The following is a 19698-nucleotide window of genomic DNA, read 5'->3' on the forward strand; positions in this document are numbered from 1 at the left end:
CCTTGCTATGGGGCCATACAGGATGGCACAACCCAAGCTCAAAGAGCTAAGGAGACAACTTAAGGAGTTGTTGGATGCAGGGTTTATCCAACCATCCAAGACTCCCTATGGCACATCGGTTTTATTTCAAAAGAACCATGATGGGTCCCTACAGATGTGCATCGATTACCGAGCACTCAATAAGGTAACAATATAGAATAAGTACCTCATTCCACTCATTGTTGATCTATTTGATCAACTTGGTAAAGCAAGGTATTTCACTAAGTTGGACTTGAGATTGGGCTACTACCAAGTGAGGATTGTGGAAGGGGACAAATTGAAGACTACCTGCGTGACCCGGTATGGCTCATATGAGTTCTTAGTGATGCCCTTCGGTCTCACCAATGTACCAACAATGTTTTGGACACTCATGAATAAGATCTTCCATCCCTATTTAGACTAGTTCGTGGTGGTATACTTAGATGACATAATCATCTACAATAGCATCTTAGAGGAGCACGTGGAGCATTTAAGGAAGGTCTTCAAGATCTTAAGGTAAAACAAGTTATATGTAAAGAAAAACAAATGCTCATTTGTTAAAGAGGATGTGAGCTTCTTAGGGCATCACATCAAAGATGGCAAGCTGATGATGGATGACAACAAGATGAAGGTCATCCAAGAATGGGATCCACCTACTAAGGTACCTCAGCTAAAGTCTTTCCTTGACTTGGTTAACTATTACCAGCGGTACATCAAGGGTTACTCTACAGAGGCAGCTTCACTCACTAATCTTCTTAAGAAGAACAAGGCATGGGTGTGGGACAAAAGGTGGCACCAAGCCTTTGAAGATCTAAAAAATGTTGTGATTGAGGAGCCGATGTTGGCATTACCCAACCACATGAAGGTTTTTAAGATACATACAGATGCCTCAAACTTCGCTATTGGGGAAGTTCTGATAAGATAGACATCTAATCACCTTCAAGAGTTGCAAGCTAAATGACATATAGAGACGCTACATGGTACAAGAAAATGAGATGACTATCATCGTTTATTGCTTGCGCACCTGAAGACACTATCTTCTAGGGTCTCACTTCATAGTGAAAACCGACAATGTTGTCATTAGTTATTTCTAAACACAGAAAAGTCCTAAGTAAGCTAGGTGGCAAGACTTTCTGGTTGAGTTTGACTATACGCTAGAGTATAAGCCAAGAAGTACTAATCATGTGAATGACACCCTAAGCCGTAAGGTAGAGCTAGCATCCATGACGAGTCAGGCCCAATGGGACATAATAGATCTTCTAAGAGATGGGCTGCAACATGATCTAGTGGATAAGAGCCTTATTACCTTGGCCCATGAGGGAAAAACTAAGCGGTTTTAAGTAGAGGATGACCTATTCTACACTAAGGGGAGACTACTCTACGTGCCTAAGTGGGGGAACATAAGGTAGAACCTGATTAAGGAGTGCCATGACACCAAGTGGGTTGGGCACCCTAGGCAACGACGCATAAAGAGCACTACTCGAGTCAGCTTACTACTTGCCTCAGATACAAGATGAAGTTGAGGCCTATGTGAGGACTTATCTTGTGTGCTAACAAGACAAGGTAAAACAACAACAACCTAGAGGCTTGTTGGAGCCACTACCTATAGCAAAGCGTCCATGGGAGAGCATCACCATGGACTTCATCATCGGGCTACCTAAGTTGGAGGGCTATGGCTCGATCATAGTGGTAGTGGATAGGTTCTCTAAGTATGTGACCTTCATAGTAGCCTCTACTAACTATACTGCAAAGGAGACAACAAGGCTATTCTTGAAACACATGGTCAAATACTGGGGGTTGCCTAATTACATCATCAGTGATTGCGATTTGCGTTTCACTAGGAAGTTTTGGACAAAGCTTTTTAAGCTTATGGGTTTGAAGCTTCTCTTCTTCCCAAGTTTTCACCCGTAGACAGATAGGCAGACTAAGAGGGTGAATGCCTTACTAGAGTTATACTTAAGACACTTCATGAGTGTTAACCAAAAGGATTGGGCTAAGTTGCTAGATGTAGCCCAGTTTTCATACAACTTGCAAAGAAGTGAGACAACCAACAAGAGCCCGTTCAAGCTAGCCATAGGGCAGCAACCATCGACTCCTCACACACTGCCAATAGGCTACACGAGGAGAAGTTCAATGGCTTTGAAGTTTGCTAAGGAGTGACACGAGCCAATTGACATAGTAGCTCATACTTGGATAGGGCCGCTAAGAAGATGAAGAAGTGGGCTGACAAAAAGCGACATTACACTGAGTACAAGGTCGGAGACATGGTCTTTGTCAAGCTCCTTCCTAAAAAATTCAAGTCACTAAGGCCGGTACATAAAGGCCTTGTGATGAGGTATAAATGACATTTCCCCATACTTGGAAAGGTCGGCAAGGTGTCCTATAGAGTTGAGTTACCACCGAGGTTGAAGATTCATCTCGTCTTCCACGTAAGTTACTTAAAACCATATCACGAAGACAAGAATGATCCAAGCCAAGGGATGTCTAAGAGGACACCTACATCGATTATGACCTTCTATGACAAGGAGGTAGAACACATCATTGTAGGTTGAGTTATCAAGAGACGAGGCGTGCCTCCTGCTACGGAGTACTTGGTGAAATGGAAGGGACTACTAGAGAATGAGACTAGTTGGGAGCCAATAGATGCACTATGGCAGTTTCAAGAGCACATTGAGTGGTTCTAGGTGGAAGGTGCGACGAGGACGTTTATGGTTTAGGTAGGGGAGAGTGTCATAGAATGCTTCAAATGAGCCTCCCCAGGGGTTTATATAGAGCCTAGGAAGCTTTTGGAGACTTCTACACTTAGTCATTGGTGGGAAAATGGTGGAAGGTTCTAAAGATGTCCAGAGATGTCCACATATCTCTACACTATGGTGGAAGGCATGAGAGGAGTCCAAGACTTTCTAGAGAATTCTAGAGATCTCTTGTATATTCTTGTACATAGGCTTGTACATAGAATTGTGTAGGAAGTTTTAGATTATTCTTGAGTTGTAAGGAACCCTCCAAGATTCCAAAGAGTTTCATTGGTGCCTATAAATAGGTGAAAGTCTCATTTGGCCAAGGCACCAAGCAAGTGAGTTCCAAAGCACTTGTAAAGCTTCCTTTAAGTAATAAAAGCTTCCATCCTTCAAGAGTTATCTACTACGCCTTCTAAAACTTTCAAGTTGTGAGCATCTTAACCTAGCAAGTTGAGCATCGAGAGTAGGGCTGACTTAGCAAGATCAAGGGTCTTGACTTGTCTAAGTGTCACACGAGCTTAGGAAAAGACTAAGTCCATGACACCTAGGACTAGTAGCATGCACCCTAAGTAATCCAAGGCTAGGAATGAAATGATACAAGGATTCCCAACACTTGACTTAATTCCTTAGAAATTGAAACTTAATAAAAACATTAGTGTCATTAACATCATTTTTTTTATTACCAATACTTAATTAGGGGAAACCTTGAGCTAACAATCTCCTCATTTTTTATGATGATAAAACTGCACCATCTAAAGAAAACTTTCCTTAATGTATGCATATTATAAGCAATTTAAACATTCATCATAAAATATGGAAAACATAAACTCAAATGGAAACATGGATATATAGATATAAGAGACATCATAAAGGTTGCAACATGATCGTATATCCGAAATAGCATTCAAAAGCATGCCATCCAAAAAAAATCAACCATAATAACCATGTTCAAATTGTCCCAAAAAGGAAAATATATATATATATGAAACTAAAAGTATTAAATAGTTTACTAAATGTTATGCCCCAGATACCTAAAGATATCTCCCCCTTAGGCAACATCGAAACAATGAGGGAACTATATGGCTCAAGGTTGAGGTGGTGGAAATAAAGAACATAGGACAACTATTGAAGAAGCTAAAATTCTTCATAAATGATTGAATTTTATTTCACCATGAGGAACAATACAAAAAGGGATTTTTTTTTTTTTTTTTTTTTTTTTTTTTTTTTTTTTTTATCAAGGGGAAGACCCCTTTCTCTTTACTACTTCCCTTTTAATAAAAATTCTTCCACATTTTTCCACTTTATTTTGCCAACATTCTTTCAACCCCTTTTGCACAAAAATGCCAAAGATAGTATTAGGATAACCTTTTACAACCATTGCTAACTTTTGATACAAGTTGCTAAAAATTGTTGAACATTTGCTTTTAATGTCAGGTAGGATAGCAGATTGGTTCTAATTGAAGGTCATTTCTTGTGGAGGATCTTACTTATAAGTGAGATGATTGTTCCTATCTTCATGGTTTTATGTTGTATAGTTATAGAGACTTTTTAGAGGCTATCAGCTTTAGAGCAAATTTATGTTGTTTGTCAAGGATTAAGTATTTTATTCAAATTGGGTGAATGCTACTACCTCTTTACTTGAGATGGCTTTGAGATTGGGTGCTTGAAGAGTAGTACTTTGGAATGGTCTAGTTTTTGTTTGCTTCAACTATCATTTTCTTATGCTGTGTCTATAGACGAGCGGAGACGTCATTTGGAAATTGGTCAACTTGCCCGTGAAATTGATCAAACTATATCTAGAACTATACAGACAAGTTGTCATCCTAAAATTGACTAAACCTAGTTTTTAAAAATGAGAAACGACCGTCACTAGCGACTAACATCTTCTCAAGCTAAGTATTAATAGATCCAATCTGCGCATAAAGGGCATCTTAATGTTGCAGGTTCAATGCTCATGAAGCATAATATTTTGGATACTTAGTGTGAGACACCTCAGCATAAGTCTAATCCATAAGGATAGTCTCCTCAGGAGGTTGAGATGTGGGCAATTGAATGGTGGCATCCATGCCCTTGGTTTGCATCTCCTGTTGAACATCCTCACCCCCTAATCCTTTATGGTCACCCTCAGTCTCTATCTATAGAATCTCTGCCTCTTACTCAACCCGGTCTTCATTCATAGCAGGACCCTTTCTTTTTCTTTCCAGTGATCCATTAGGCAATTTCTCAAACAGCATTCGGCCTGAATGTTTTTTTCTCTTCTTATGTCCACATTGAATGCTTTCAGGATTTTTGTGATCAGTCTTCTTCCGTTGGCCACTACTTTAGAATTGCTTTTACAACAGTTTTTCATGTGTTGAAATATGATAAGGAAACCTTAGAATGGATCGGAGTCAATAGAAAATGCTACACAATAGGACACCTTGTCTCTATGTCCACCCTTAGGTAGAAAAATATGTTTGATCATGTGGTGGTGCACCCTAGAGATAATGCTCAAGGCATGGGCATGGAGCTTTGAAGTCACTGTGTCGATGGGCAAGTTACATATCCTCTAGAAAACCCAACCTAGGTTAAAACTAGACACTATAGGCCATCCCTTCGTCTCAAATAAACAAAGTCCCCCACAAAGGATCTCCAAAATATCACAAAGCATATCAATATTTAGTTTAATTCAACTCCTCTAACAAATGTGCTAATTGGCCTTCATATATTTTAGGTTCAAGTAAAATACCCGAACAAGGTTGGGGTATGTAGGCTCTCTTGATGAGATGGTATTGGTGAGTATTTTTTTTTTTTTCTTCAATACAAAACTATTACAACACTTGGCTTTTTTTTTTTAAAAAAAAAAAGAAAAATAAAAATAGTTTTATATTATATTTAGTTTCAAGAAAAATAATAATCAAAGCAAAATGAAAAAAAAAACAAAAAATATTCTCATATTGGTTTCTCGTGAAAAATATAAAAGCAAATAAAATACAATTAAAATTAATTAAAATCTTATGTATTTTAAAATTATTTAATTTTTATATAAAAATGAAAAATAATATAATGAATTTAAAAGAATATATAAAAATAATGTATTAACTCTAAATCTTTTTTTTTTTTTTATACTTTCCCTTCAATTTTCTAATACCAACACATAATAAGGTTAATGTCTTCTAGCCAACTAATTGTAAGTCAATTTTCATAGAGCATTTTTTTTTTCCATGCCACCAAGTAGTTATATAAGCAATTTTGCATGTTATTGTTATCCGACATACAATAACTATAACATCCAATTATTATGAACACGAACAATAAAATTAGATGCAACTAACTATTTAGTGTATAACAAGAAGTTGGTGAAGTAATTCATCTTAACATGATTCAACAATTTTTGTTTATTTTTCAAAATTAATTATAACATACCCATTCTATTAAAGTTGAGATATTTGAGCAAAACTTAAAATCAACATTAATTCATTTTATACCCACAAGAGAAATAAGATTTGTTTTTTTGTTTGATAATAAAGTAGTTCTAGTTATTAATGATAATTTTGATCCTAATTTAATAGGTATCCAAAAAAAAAAAAAATGCTAGTAAACCGATTCTTATCTAACACAATTATTACCACCTTAAAATCCTGAGGGGTAGCTTAGTTGATCTGACCTTGGATTTACTCCCCAATGGTCACCAGTTCGAATCCCTTTAGGACCATAAAAAGCTTACCCGATCATTCACCTTAAGAAAAGCAAAGCATTTATATAATTCAAGTGGTAGTTGATAAGTCTTAGAAAGGGTTTTGCCATCATTGGCTTCTCTGTAAAGGGCAAATTTGGGTTGAGGCTGACAATTATTGAATTTGTGAAGAAATATGTGAAGAAAGGAAACAAAAAGAGTTGAGGACAGAATTCTTCAATTAAAAAATGGTTAGCCCATGAACCCATTCTTCAAACAGTAAGCCAATGAGCCAATGAGCCAAAAAGAAAGAAGAACAGCTGGTTTCATCATTTTATCTTAATGACTTTGACAACCCATCTTTCTTTTAAAAACTTGTGACTTAGACTGGAATATAATTAAAATGAAACTTTGGAATGCCCACGTCTGATTCACGGCCTTTTTTCCTGTTTTCTTGTTTAATATTTTTTTAAATATTATAATAACATGAACAACAGATGGAAAAACATGATTCTAACAGGCTGGAAAATAGTGGAAGTTGGAACACCAACCATAACCAAACTATACCTTCCATCTATCTCCAACACTCGGAATTATTGATACAAGTTGGTGGTTTTATGATTGTTTCTATTGAGGGGACCCCTCTCCATTTCCAATTTCAATGGAAAGGTTCTTTCTTTCCCTACTTTTTTTTTTTGTTTTTCAAATTCTTGTAGTTGTTGTCTGTCTCTCTCAACAAAGCAAACTGCAATCACTAATTCAAAGAAAAGGAATCCTAAATGAAAAGAAAAGAAAGGAAAGGAATGGTAATTTAGGCTATGATGATGCTCCTGATAATGGCTGTAAGTCAATAACAACACACTGGACCCGCCTCCTATCTCAAAAGATCACAAACCCAAATATCAAATACTTCCAAATTTCAATTTGGTTCCCTGTTTATATCACAATCTGTCCTATATCCTCTTAATACATCTAAAATCTCTCTATATCATAAAAATAATGATGGAAAAAAAATTAAAAAGAAAGAAGGAAAAAATGACAAAAAAAAAAAAAAAAAAAACCTTGGTACTGCTATGGGTCCATAGGAATTGGCAGGACTGCACTTCTGGATCCCCTTCCATGGCCAAAAGAAAAGAATGATCTTCGGAATCTGCTGCTGCAACCTTCACTAGGGCTGAAGTCACTGACAGGCCTGTTCTGTTGCAAAATCTCTTGAATTGCTAAATACAGCTGCCTGTCGTTGGATGAGTCCATTGAAAAAGACCTCCTGATGGGTTGGATTGAGAACTGATCATCTTTGCCTCTAGTGTCAATGCACTCATCACCCATGCTTGCAACATGATGAAACTTCCTTGCCTTTTTAGGCACAATTCTCTGCTCTAGCTTCCTAGGTGACGGACTAATTGATGGCGCAGATAACTCTCTGGAATTCAGTCTTTCTGGTGGCCTAAGCAGTGATGAATCAGCAGAACTATCATTTCCCAATTCAATTACTACAAAATCTTCATCCCCTCCTATGTAATTATTGGCGTAGGGGCTTGGATCTTGGGGGGAAGAGCTAGGAGCAATGATTTGGTGAACAGGAAACCGGGGTGTGGTTGAAATGCTTGTTCTGCAAAGTGGGCAATTAGCATTGCTTTGAAGCCACACGTCTATGCAATCTATATGAAATATGTGACTGCAGTTTGGTATGATTCTTAGCTTCTCTTCTTCTTGAAACTCATTCAAGCAAACCGCACACTCGCAATGGCTTCTTTCTCCGAACTCTCTGCCACCTCCTTTCCTGAACTGGAATATTGGGATTGATCTGATGACTGACTCGTCCAGGCCTCGACTCTCGATTGCTGGGGAGTACACCATTAAAGGGTCTTCCCGGTGCCGACTCCTTGAGAAAGAAAATCGTCTCAGCAGATCAATCCGGTGCCAATTGAGGCAGCATTTGATTACAAAGATGTAGTAGCTCACCAGCAAGAAAGCAGTGGCCAGGATTCCTATTACGGCAATGGCTATAATGGGGAAACTGGTGTCCGAGGAATGAGAGGGAGAAGGAAGCACTGAGCTCGCCTGGCTTTTGATGGGAGAAAAGGCTTGTGATCCATGGATGGAGGAGTCTGTGCTCACAAGATCCATGAGAGAGGCTATGAAAAACATTTAGAAATGAGTCTATTTGGATCTTCAATTCACAGAAACATGCAAATGCTAGAATAAAATCGACAGACACTCAGATATAGACCCTACAGTTGTAATGCAGCATACCATAAATGTGATTGAGTGAGTGAGGCTGAAACAGCAAATGGGTCACTTCAAGATCTCAACAAGACAGAAAACCCATGTTGAATTCACCAGGAGAGTATTGAAAAGGGAAAACTAAGGACATATAGCTGTATTGAAAGTTGAAACAAATGCAGAAACATAGAGAAGAGAGAGAGAGGGAGAAAACCCAGGAGGGTTGAATGAGAGCTCTGCTGGGGAAGACATCAAAACGCTTCAAATTCAATGAGAATCTGTTGGGGACCTCTTTAAGAGGACTGCACAAAGCCTGAGCGTAGGGTACGTGGTTGGTTGGTGAATTTCTCGGCTTCCAAAAGAGAAATTTGGTGAGAAAATTTTCAAGTCTCTTGATTATAGTAACGTAGCGTTTATTTTAATTTTATGTAACCGAAACTAATGGGGGCTGGTTCAAAAAAATAAAAAATCAAAAAAAGGAACTTTCTAGGATAGGCCAGCAGTCCACCGTTGGTCATGTGGTTTCTTTTGCATGTCCACATCTTCCAACTAGTGGAAGTCCCTGTCACAACAATAAGAAAACACCCAATTGAATAAAAGTATGAACTTTTGGCTCCCAATATTACTTATGCCCTCATTCAATACCTCAAATAAAGCAGAGATCTTGTGTCCCAACTTTTATGATTTCATTTCATCTTACTTCAAATGCTAATGACAAAAGTCCAAGTATATTCTGTAATCACCCACACCCCAATAGTTTTGAATCACACTTGAAACAGTTCCCATGCTTTCTTAATTATATAGATAATTATTTACAGAAAAAAAAAAAAAAAAAAAACCAGAACAGTATGATAATCATTTTGTGATAGCATGGAAGAAACTTTACTAGCCACTTTGGCCCCATGAAGTTGAGTACTTGATGCCAATTAATGGCAGGGTGGAAAATAGAGAAAAGGGATCATAGTCAAATCTAGAGTACAAGGCATTGAATCTTTGTTAATAATTAACAAATGGGTAAAGCATGGGTCACAGGGTCTACAGTTTGGATTGCAAAAACCTCAGGCTTCTACAAAAAGCTCATCCATTATCAATCATCAATCTGAAAGCCAGAAAGTCCAAGGCACATGCAACCCACGACAGGGGTAAGATTTCTGCATTATGTCCCTGAGTTGCATTCACATCATATGTTTCCCTCCGGGCCGTTCCAATTTGAAATCTCATGGAAATCTTCAAGAGCAAGGCTACAGAGTTTAAGATAATACTAGGGGTGGGTCCTGATGGGAAAAGAGGTAGTGTAGGATAGTCAATAAAGGGCATGTGTCTCTGGTGTGAAGTCAAATCCAGTGTACCATCCTCAATGGAAAATTTAGAAATAGAACCGACACTCTACGGACTGCCGTGTTGACAGATTAGAGAAAGACAAACCCACTTACACTTGCCTCAAAACCCAGTCCTGCCATTTCAAAGGCAAAAAAAAAGGGTTTCTTTTTATAGTCAAAGGTTGAGGCCTGGCCTGGCCTAGCAGAGAAACTTCACCTACTCTTTTCTTATTTTTCAAATGAAGGCCATTCAACTTTTCCTGTTTGCAGGCTTGCAGCCACATCTTACTCCAAAAAAGGTGAAAACCCAAAAGAAAAAGAGTGTTTGCTTCAATGGAAAACTCATGTTTAATAAATTCACCGCACGAGTTTTGTTCCAGCTTTTCCTATGAAAGCTGTGATGCGTTTGGTGTGAAGTTGATTTTGTTCCTAAAAATTTTGATCTTGGCGTCGAAGGGAACTTTTTCCTTTTCCCCCTTTTTCTTTTTGAAAAGTTTGGCATTAGTTACCAAATGTCCTTTTACTTGCATGTAGGACAGCGGAAACATTACACATCGCAGCAAAATCCCATTTACCCGAATTTTCCACTAACTCTTTTTATTTTTTACCATCATTTTTTAAGAGAAGTGATGCACTCTTCAAATTACATGAAGCTTTTAAGAAAGTAATAACCCGTTTCAAAGCGGTTTTAACCTACAAAGTATGTTTTAAAAATATTATGGTATTTGATAAAATTTAAAAAATATTTTTTAAAATCTTTAAAATGATTTGTAATATTGAAATTTTATTTATAATTTTTTTAATAAAAAACATTTAATAGTTAATTTTCTTAAAAATACTTTTAGAGAAAATGTCTTCCCTTCACTAAAAATATTTGGAGTGAATATACTATCAAATACAATATAAGAACTTGTTTAACAATAATTTTAAAAAGTATTTTTAATTTAAAAAATATTTTTAAAAACAAATTAAATTTTTGATAAAATTTTAGAAATACTTTTAAAATTTTTGAAAAATAAATCGTAATATTAAAAAAAATTATTTATAGTGTTTTTTTAGATAAATACTTAAAACTCATTTAATAATGATTTTAGGAAACGTTTTTAATATTTTTAATACTTAAAAATTTTATCATTTAAGTATTAAAAATATTAAAAACGTTTTATAAAATCACTTCCAAACAAACTCTTAATGATTCTACTAAAAACACTTTTCACAAAAAACATTTCTAAAAGTAATTATGAAATACATTATAAATTAAGTAAAGTTATTTTTAACATGATATTTGTTTATCGGTAGTGCCTTTATTTAAAATATTTATATGAAAAAATCATTAGGGTGGGATATAAATATAGAGGTGTTTTTCTTCATATTTTTCATAATAAAAAAATAATTTTTGAAATTATAAAATTTGAATTTAAGAATCATTTGATAATATTTTTTGTCAAAGCACCTTTATACTTGGTGCTTCTATTGGTAGCGCTTTCATTTCTATGAATGGCTATGAATTATATTTGAATAATTTTTTTATAATGTAATATATAATAAAAAAAATTATTTTTAAAAAAATTATGCATTAAATGGTTATTCAAATAGTATTTTCTAAAATATATTAAACACTTTTTTCATTAAAAAAAAAAAAAGTTTTCAAATACTAGAAAACGTTTTTAATCTCTCACACGATCACGTCCAACAGGTCCTAATGCTACTCCTAGAAACACTCCAAAACAAAAGTCTTCCTCTATTAATGTTCACAAAATCCACATATATTCTTCCATCGTTTTTTCAAAATTCAAAATCATTTCTAAAACATCAAATCATGTTCTTTGGATTGACTGACTTGTTATTTGAAAATATAAGGCTCATCATTGACGTCCGTTGACTTCATAACCCAGTCTTGATCTCTTGATGGAGGGCATAAATGTAAATTGGACGAAACCCTAGGGTGCACTAGAGTGTAGAGGATGAAAGGTTGGAAAAAGGATGAGGTGGGGGTGTAATAAAGAGGAGGGTTGGGAAAATGGGACATGTGTAGGTGAAGCATTAAATTCAAGAGTCAAGACTATGCTTACCAACAACATATAAATAAATAAATAAATAAATAAATAAATAAATATAGGAACAGCACATGGGGTGAGTAGGAGACATCAGAAGATGTGAACAACCCTTGTCAGTCCAATTTGCGTCTTTTATCTACTCTATTTTATCTATATCGATTTTCGTTTTTTTTTTTTTTTTACCATTTTATTTTGCATGGATGTTGAAGGGTTTATTGGCTGCCACGTGTAGGGTTATGGTCAAGATCACGTGGGGTGCCTACATGGGAGTCACGTGAGTGCATGAGGCAGGCTTGAATTGCAGGAGGAGCAGGAGCAGAGCAGTGGCTGTTGTCTTAAGACTTTGCTCTCTTGGTGGAACTCCAGCTTAAGCAGCATCCACGTGTTGTCACGTGCAATGCAAGCCATCCACACAACACCAGTTTCTTTTTAGTGATTTTCTAAAGTCAGTTAAGGTTGCAGTCAATACCTTCAAATGTTGGCAGAATTAGGGATCTTTGTTAAATGGATTTGATTAAGATATTAGTATGTTAATTAATTGAGGGTCAACATAACAGATGGGTCGGGTTGGGTTGAATCCAAATTAAAAATAATTTAATTTAAGTTTAATTAAACTTAGCATTTAATTCGAGGCAATCGACTTAAGTCCAATTGAATCTTAGTTTTCAAAACATGATTTAAGTTTGGGTTATTTGGATTAAAGTCAAATGGGTTGGATTGATCGGGTTATATGATTCAAAATCCACTTACCTTATTTTTTTATACATTAATATTAAAATTTAAATAAAAAATAGAAGAAATTTCAAAATAATACCCTAACAAATACCAACCTTGGGATTAGTTGATTGTAGCCATGCATTTGGATGTTGGTATTCTTGTTTCTTGTCTTGTTTCCAAATACCCTTTCAAATCGGTTTGTTATTCAATAGCATCCTCCCAATCATTTAAAAATTTAAAGAGCATGGGTATGATGGAGGAGTTCAGAAATTTGAGTTGAATAAGCAAAATTTTCCTCTCATAAAACCAAATGGCCTCTATAGCTCAGTGGTAGAGCGTCAGTCTTGTAAACTGAAGGTCTGTAGTTCGATCCTGCATGGAGGCAATTTTTTATATTTCATTTTCTATTAAGTTCTAGTGATTTAATTTTCATTATAATTTTAGATTAAAAAATTACATCAACATTTGATAAGTTGGTTATGACTTTGATATCAAAAGATTAAGCTCAACCACTCCAAGTAATTATTGATTTACAAGGTAATTACAACTTATACAAGAAAAGCTAAAAATGTGGTTCTTATGCAAAAAATATGGATATTTTGACACATGATAAATTAAAAATTAAAAAAAAACTCTAAAAAATTATAAAATTATATATATAATTTATCATATTTAATAATAATATCTTCTACCTTAATAAAAAATATAAATTTTATAAACATATGTTTTATTATTACATTGTATTATATATTATTTTACAAGAATATTATGATAAGATGTCTAATTTTAAAATATATTTAATATTAAAATTATCATCAATTTTAATTTAAATGTATTTAATGATATCAAATTATATATATATATATATATATATATATATATATATATATATATATATAATTTTTTTAATATTTATTTTTTATATTTAATAAATATATAAATTATGTAAAAAAAAAAGGCCTATAAAGAATATTATGTTTTTATATTTGGATCAAAATTAAGTTTTTCCAATAAAATATATGAAACTATTGATGAATTATTGATTGAAATGAGAAAAAAAAAATTCAGAAAATCGGTGAGATGTCGATAAAATATCCGAAAATATTGATGGATGAATATATCTTTTCAAATTTTGCATTGAGATCCACATATATTGGATATATTGGCCAAATATATTTAAACCTTGTTTCCAAGAGAAGTCTTTCCTTCAACAATTTCAAAAGGTTAATGAGGTGGTTTCCAAGAGATGTCTGTAGAAGTGTAATCAAATTTGGTACTATAGGTGAGAAAGTTTGATAAATGAGTAATTATTGGGTTAACTTATAAAATATGAATTTGATTTAAATTGATTCATTTAATAATCTCATTGATTTACCTAATTAAAACTTTAAACTATTTAATTTATATTTAATTCAATTAAAATTTGTTTTTAAATAAATAGATTAATTGAAACATAAATATATTTTATTGAAACATTAATAATATAGACTTAAATAAGACCTAATTCAACCTAATAATCAAATAGAAAGATCTAATTATTAAATAAATTAAACATGTTATAGCATGTGTTACTTGCTTAATAATTATGTGATATTTGAATTTATTCTTTTGATATAATATAATAAAATATCTAGACTTTGACACGAGTCAACATTGTCCACCAATACAGATTGCAACTCTTATATGCTACATCACATCATGTTGAAGGAAGAGGATGACGTTCATTGGCAGCAGAGCCTCCAATCATAAGGAGCTTGAGCAAATTCAATCTCAACACTGAAATTCACTAGAAAAAAAGTTTATTATTGATACTTCATTTGTGTAAAAGCATCATATTTCTTGCATCAATCGTAAAGCATGAGCTGCATGACATTCCAGTAGGTACGGAGGAGAAAATTTGTTATGAATTGAAAAATCTGTCAAGCTTAATTTGGAGGGCCCAAAATTGACACGTTTAAGAGCTCTATCATTAGCCCAATGATAAGAGTCCATTTCTTGAGTTTCAAGGAAGGCCCAAGTTTAACTTAGAGGGCCCAATCTTGGTACCTTCTAAAAGGTGCAAACTTTGGCCCAATTATAAAAGCTTATCCTTGCTTCCTAAGCATCAATGATATATTTGATCGAAGTATTCACATAACTATCAGGAAATGAAATGAAAATGTAAATGTAAATGATGATTTTGAGTTGTTTACTAACAATAAAGAATTAAGTGGTGTTTGTTTTTTTTTTTTTTTTTAACTTTTTACTGAAAGCAATTTGTTTTTAGAATTTAGATTATTTGTTTTTCTACTTTTTCATGATTTATTATAAACTTTTTACTAAATTGAAAAAAATAAAAAATATGTAGTTTTTTTTTTCTAAATACAAAAAATAATATATTGGTTTTTTTTTACTTTTTAATATTTAATAAAAATAAAATATTATAAAAACAAACAATCTAATATTTAACACTATTAAGTATTAAGGTTCTATTAAAAATCAAGTAAAAAAACAAACACCACCTTAGAATGAAAAGTATGTATAATGACCTTATACAAAAAAAAAAGTATCATTATTTTCTTCCAAAGAGCTCATACTTTTCTTTTTCAACTATGACTTTGCTTTTATTTTTTAAATAATATTTCAAGGTTTTTTTTTTAATAATACCTTTCTCTTTATTAGATAATTTTAATGACTTTAAAAGTATTTTAATATATTAATTTATTATATAATTTTAATGATTTAAAAATATTTAAATGTTGAAATATTTATTTTCAAGTCTAATTTTAATTAATTATTTTTGAAGTATTTAAATATATAATGAATGTGAGATTATGTAAATCTAGTTGTAATTATTGATTTCATTTTATTCATGTTTTCAGTTGAATTTGCTCAAAATTTACACCACTTTATTTAAAGATCATGGATTAGTTAGGTGTCTTGAGATTTTTTTCTCTCAAGACACTACTTGTTTCACTAGAAAATAATTTGTGGATATATTTTCTAGGCAAAAAGAATTATATGTTAAAACTTCCTTTATTGACTAGTTTATCATAGGGTGTAGAGGAAAGTTTGTGATGTCTTTTTATGTTAACTTTGGGAGAAAAATATCACTTTAGTATTTTCCTTAGAAAATTTTCATACATAATTGATTTTGGAACTATGGAGGAGCATAAGTAGGGATACATAATTCGATTTTGGAAAAATTATAATAGCTTTTGAACTTGGTGTTAATGATATATTGTTTATTTCTATTTTTTTTTCCGTTTTAATATATAATTGGGGATTTTAAACTTGTAGAACAAGGTTTTTTCAATTGAATTGACACGTACATAAGAAAGGGATGTTCTCTTTGGTTGCTAATCAATTTTTCTTTTTTCTTTTGCTTTTTGTTTTTATCATAATGAATACTGAACTCGAAATTCAGTTTTTAAAATCTTCTGATGTTTTAAAGTTTATAAATATTATTGGTTTTTATAAATGATGTTATTCATATCTTGGTAAAGACAATATTTTCATATCGGTTAAGATGATTAATAACATATAAGTTCATAAAGAAAAACCTATTGATTAATGGATATTTAATGATTTTTATTAGGAATGTTTTTTAATTAGTTTCAATACTCATCTTTTAGAGCATACATATAGGGTTTTAGATGCTATATTGGTTTTCAGCTTGTGATTTAAACTATTGAAGCAAAAAATGAGGGTTTTGCTTTATGGAACTATCAAAGGGAGGTGAATTAGGCGGTCTTCCTTTTTAAAATCCAAAAATTAGATTTTTAATACTTATATTAGTTATACATGTGTTCAATAATTAAAACAAAGAACAAGTCCATAATTTACATGTGATGTGCATGGAAAAACACCTACAAATTCTCTAAAATACTTTACAAATGAAAAAAAAAATCAAGGATCGATAAATCACAGAGCAACTTCACTAAATATGAAAACATGACTATACAATTTTACTTGGATGGGGTGCTACCTTCTCCTAAGGGTTTTTACACTAGCCAACAATTACACTCACCATGCACCTCTATTGTGCTCCATGGTAAACACTTTAATGACTTTAGCAAGATTGCGATAAATTACTGCATTTAATTTGAGAGTGTTGATAATGCACAAAAAATAATGATAATTAACTAGAGAGCATATGATTTTGTAAAAATACCAGAAAGAGGCATAGTTATAAGTGAAAACTTTAAAGGGTTGGACTGAATATATAATTGAAGTATGAATGAAAATTACCAAAACAATGTTCAAAACCGTGCTAATTAAAGCACAATCACTTGAGTACTCTCATGGGGCACTTGAATGCTCCTTTTAATCACCGTAATGCTGAAATTAATAATTTGTCTCAAATTGGTTTTCCAAAACATAAAGCAAAATATTATAAATTTATATAATCAAACCCAATTTCATCTTAAAGCTAGCCTACTTGTCAAAGAATGAATATGGTATAGACAAATTCTTTATTTTCATTATATTCAATTATTGAAAGAATAAATCGGTTTACATATAGTTTGAACAAAGGTATATACACATAGACTAAATCAAGGAAATGAGGAAATCAATCACAATCAAATCAAAATCAAATGATAGGTTGATATCTAGGAGAAGGTTAAGTTAGAACCAACTCATGTATTCAATACTCCCCCTTAAGATGGCATATGGAGATCATGAATATCAAACCTAGAAAGTAAGGGATATGAGATATCTATACGAAGGGATTTTGTGAAATATCAACCAATTGTAGTTGTGATTAAACAAATTAAATAAGAATAATTTCCTTTTGAATCTTTTCATAGATCAAGTGACAATCAATTTCAATGTGTTTATTCTATTCATGGAAAATTAGATTAATAACAATGTGTAGAGTTGTATTATTGTCACAATATAGATGCATTGACTAAGGATGATGAACTCCAAAATCTATAAGTAAATATTGCAACCAATGCAAGTAGTAATCATTAAATAATATTTCACTTTTCTTCATGAGTGTGATATCATTGATTACTTTTTAGATCTTCAAGAGATTGATAGGCCACCAAGTAAAATACAAAATCCTATAATTGAACATCAAGATTATGCACAATTGCCCCATTAAGAATCACAATAGGCATGGAGGAAGGCAAAAGAATTCCTTGACCTAGATGATTTTTTAAATAGTATAACGCTCATGTACTTGTGAGATAATTGAGACTACATTGGCTTGTCAAGAATTTGAACATAATTAGCAATATTAAGCCTTGTCATTATGAGTCAAAGTAACTTCCCAATCAAATGCCTATAATAAGAAGCATCCAACAAAGGTTCTCTATCTAATTTACTCAAGTCCAAATTTTGTTTCCTAGGAGTTTTTAAAGTTACATGTTCCAAGAAAACCAAAATCTTTAAGTACTTCTAGAGCATGTTTTCAATAAGTTAAATAAATCTCATTCTTAAAATATATCATTTCAATGATGATGAAGTACTTTAATTTTCCAATATCTCTTAGTTTGAAAATGCTATATAGGTTTTCCTTGACCACCTTAATTCCTTTAAGATCATTCATTGTAATAATTATATCATAAATGTAAACAATAATGATTGTGAAATAGTTATTTGAGGCTTGAGCAAATAAGAAGTAATATGTCTTGGCTTTCTTGTAAACCATAAACATCAATGTGATAGATAATTTGGCAAACCATTAACGTGAAGCTTGCTCAAGGCCATAAAGGGATTTTTGAACCTTGCAAATCATATTTTTGGTTCTAGATTTCCTACAAACTTGGTGGAAGTTGCATGTATACCTCTTTATCTATCTAAGTCTTCATAAAGAAAAACATTGTTGATGTCAAGTTGGTGAAGATGTCAAATTCTAATTGCAACAATAAGAAGGCGGATCACTGGTTTTACCATTTTCATGTTTATTATCTTGACAAGTGGTATCAACCTTTGTGTCAATGAGTTCATCTTATTCAACAATGGGGTTATGGTAGGACAAGTTAATTAGAAGATAAGTGGATGAGTTTTTCAAAGGGAAACATAGTTTCTTGAAATTAGACATTTCTAGAAACAAAAATTCTTTTAGTAACCATATCATATAACTTCTTTCCTATAACTAGTGTCAAGTTTTATACTTCATACATTTGTGTTGTTAGCAAAAACACAAACAACCAAAAACTTTTAGACATTAATAAGAGGGGATTGATCCAAAAAAGTAATTCATAAGGTTTTTACCTAAAAGAAAGGACATATGAGTTTCATTTATAAGATAACTTATAGTCACTGCATACTCACCCTAAAAATAAATTGAAAGACTTACTTGAAAATGTAAGGCCTGAGCAACATTAAATAAGTGGTCATGTTGTCTTTCTATGACTCTATTTTGTTGTAAACTGACATAATTCATTTAGTGAATAATACCTTTGATTGGATAAGAATCTAACATATCATGCTCCAACTTCTTGTCAAAATAAATAATTTTAATTATTTTGTTGAATTAACTTTCAACATAGAAGTAAAAGGATTGCAAAAGGAATTGAGTATCACTTTTACATTGCATAAGAAAAATCCAAGTACTTTTCATAAAATTATCCATAATTATAAATAATAAGGCTAAATAAAGATACAAAATGATATTTCCTTATATATTGTAATGAATTTAATCGAAAGGTTTGACAAAAATTTTATTGCTCAAAAGAAAAGTAAGACGCATTTATCTAGAAAGTAAACAAATTTGACACATCTCATGTTGAAAAAAATGATTCAAGTCCAAAATCTATTGGAAAATAATCTAAGCCAATTAACTAGGATGTTTTAAATGTTAGTTCCATATAGTAGAAATTCAAAACACCTTGATGTTTAAAGGTTGAAGATGAGAAGGTCATCATGTAATCTATTTGCCGTAGTCATCTTTTTCAAGAACCAATCTTGTATGAAACAAGAATTGATATTATAAGCAGTTAGACAATTTGCATCTTATACCATTTTGTCAATGAAAA

General features: G+C 32.6%; 1 protein-coding gene and 1 non-coding gene across 2 annotated transcripts; one reads left to right on the forward strand and one right to left on the reverse strand.

Moving 5' to 3' along the window:
- Window positions 1-7207: 7207 nt before the first annotated feature.
- Window positions 7208-8969, reverse strand: LOC117914066 (RING-H2 finger protein ATL16). Its single transcript, XM_034829237.1, has 2 exons — window positions 8668-8969; window positions 7208-8549 (listed from the first exon to the last, which is right to left on the reverse strand). Exon 2 carries the CDS (start codon window positions 8539-8541, stop codon window positions 7483-7485), a length of 1059 nt encoding a protein of 352 aa, XP_034685128.1. The 5' UTR covers window positions 8542-8549; window positions 8668-8969; the 3' UTR covers window positions 7208-7482.
- A 4074-nt stretch (window positions 8970-13043) lies between these two features.
- Window positions 13044-13115, forward strand: TRNAT-UGU. Its single transcript has one exon. It is a non-coding gene; the product is annotated as a tRNA-Thr (tRNA).
- The last annotated feature ends 6583 nt before the right edge of the window (window positions 13116-19698 follow it).

Source organism: Vitis riparia, chromosome 5 (assembly GCF_004353265.1).
Source record: "Vitis riparia cultivar Riparia Gloire de Montpellier isolate 1030 chromosome 5, EGFV_Vit.rip_1.0, whole genome shotgun sequence".
NCBI lineage: Eukaryota > Viridiplantae > Streptophyta > Magnoliopsida > Vitales > Vitaceae > Vitis > Vitis riparia.

What these genes read in the sequence shown, in the direction of transcription:
- LOC117914066 (XM_034829237.1), bottom strand. Translation starts at nt 8,541, where the DNA reads ATGGATCTTGTGAGCACAGACTCCTCCATCCATGGATCACAAGCCTTT.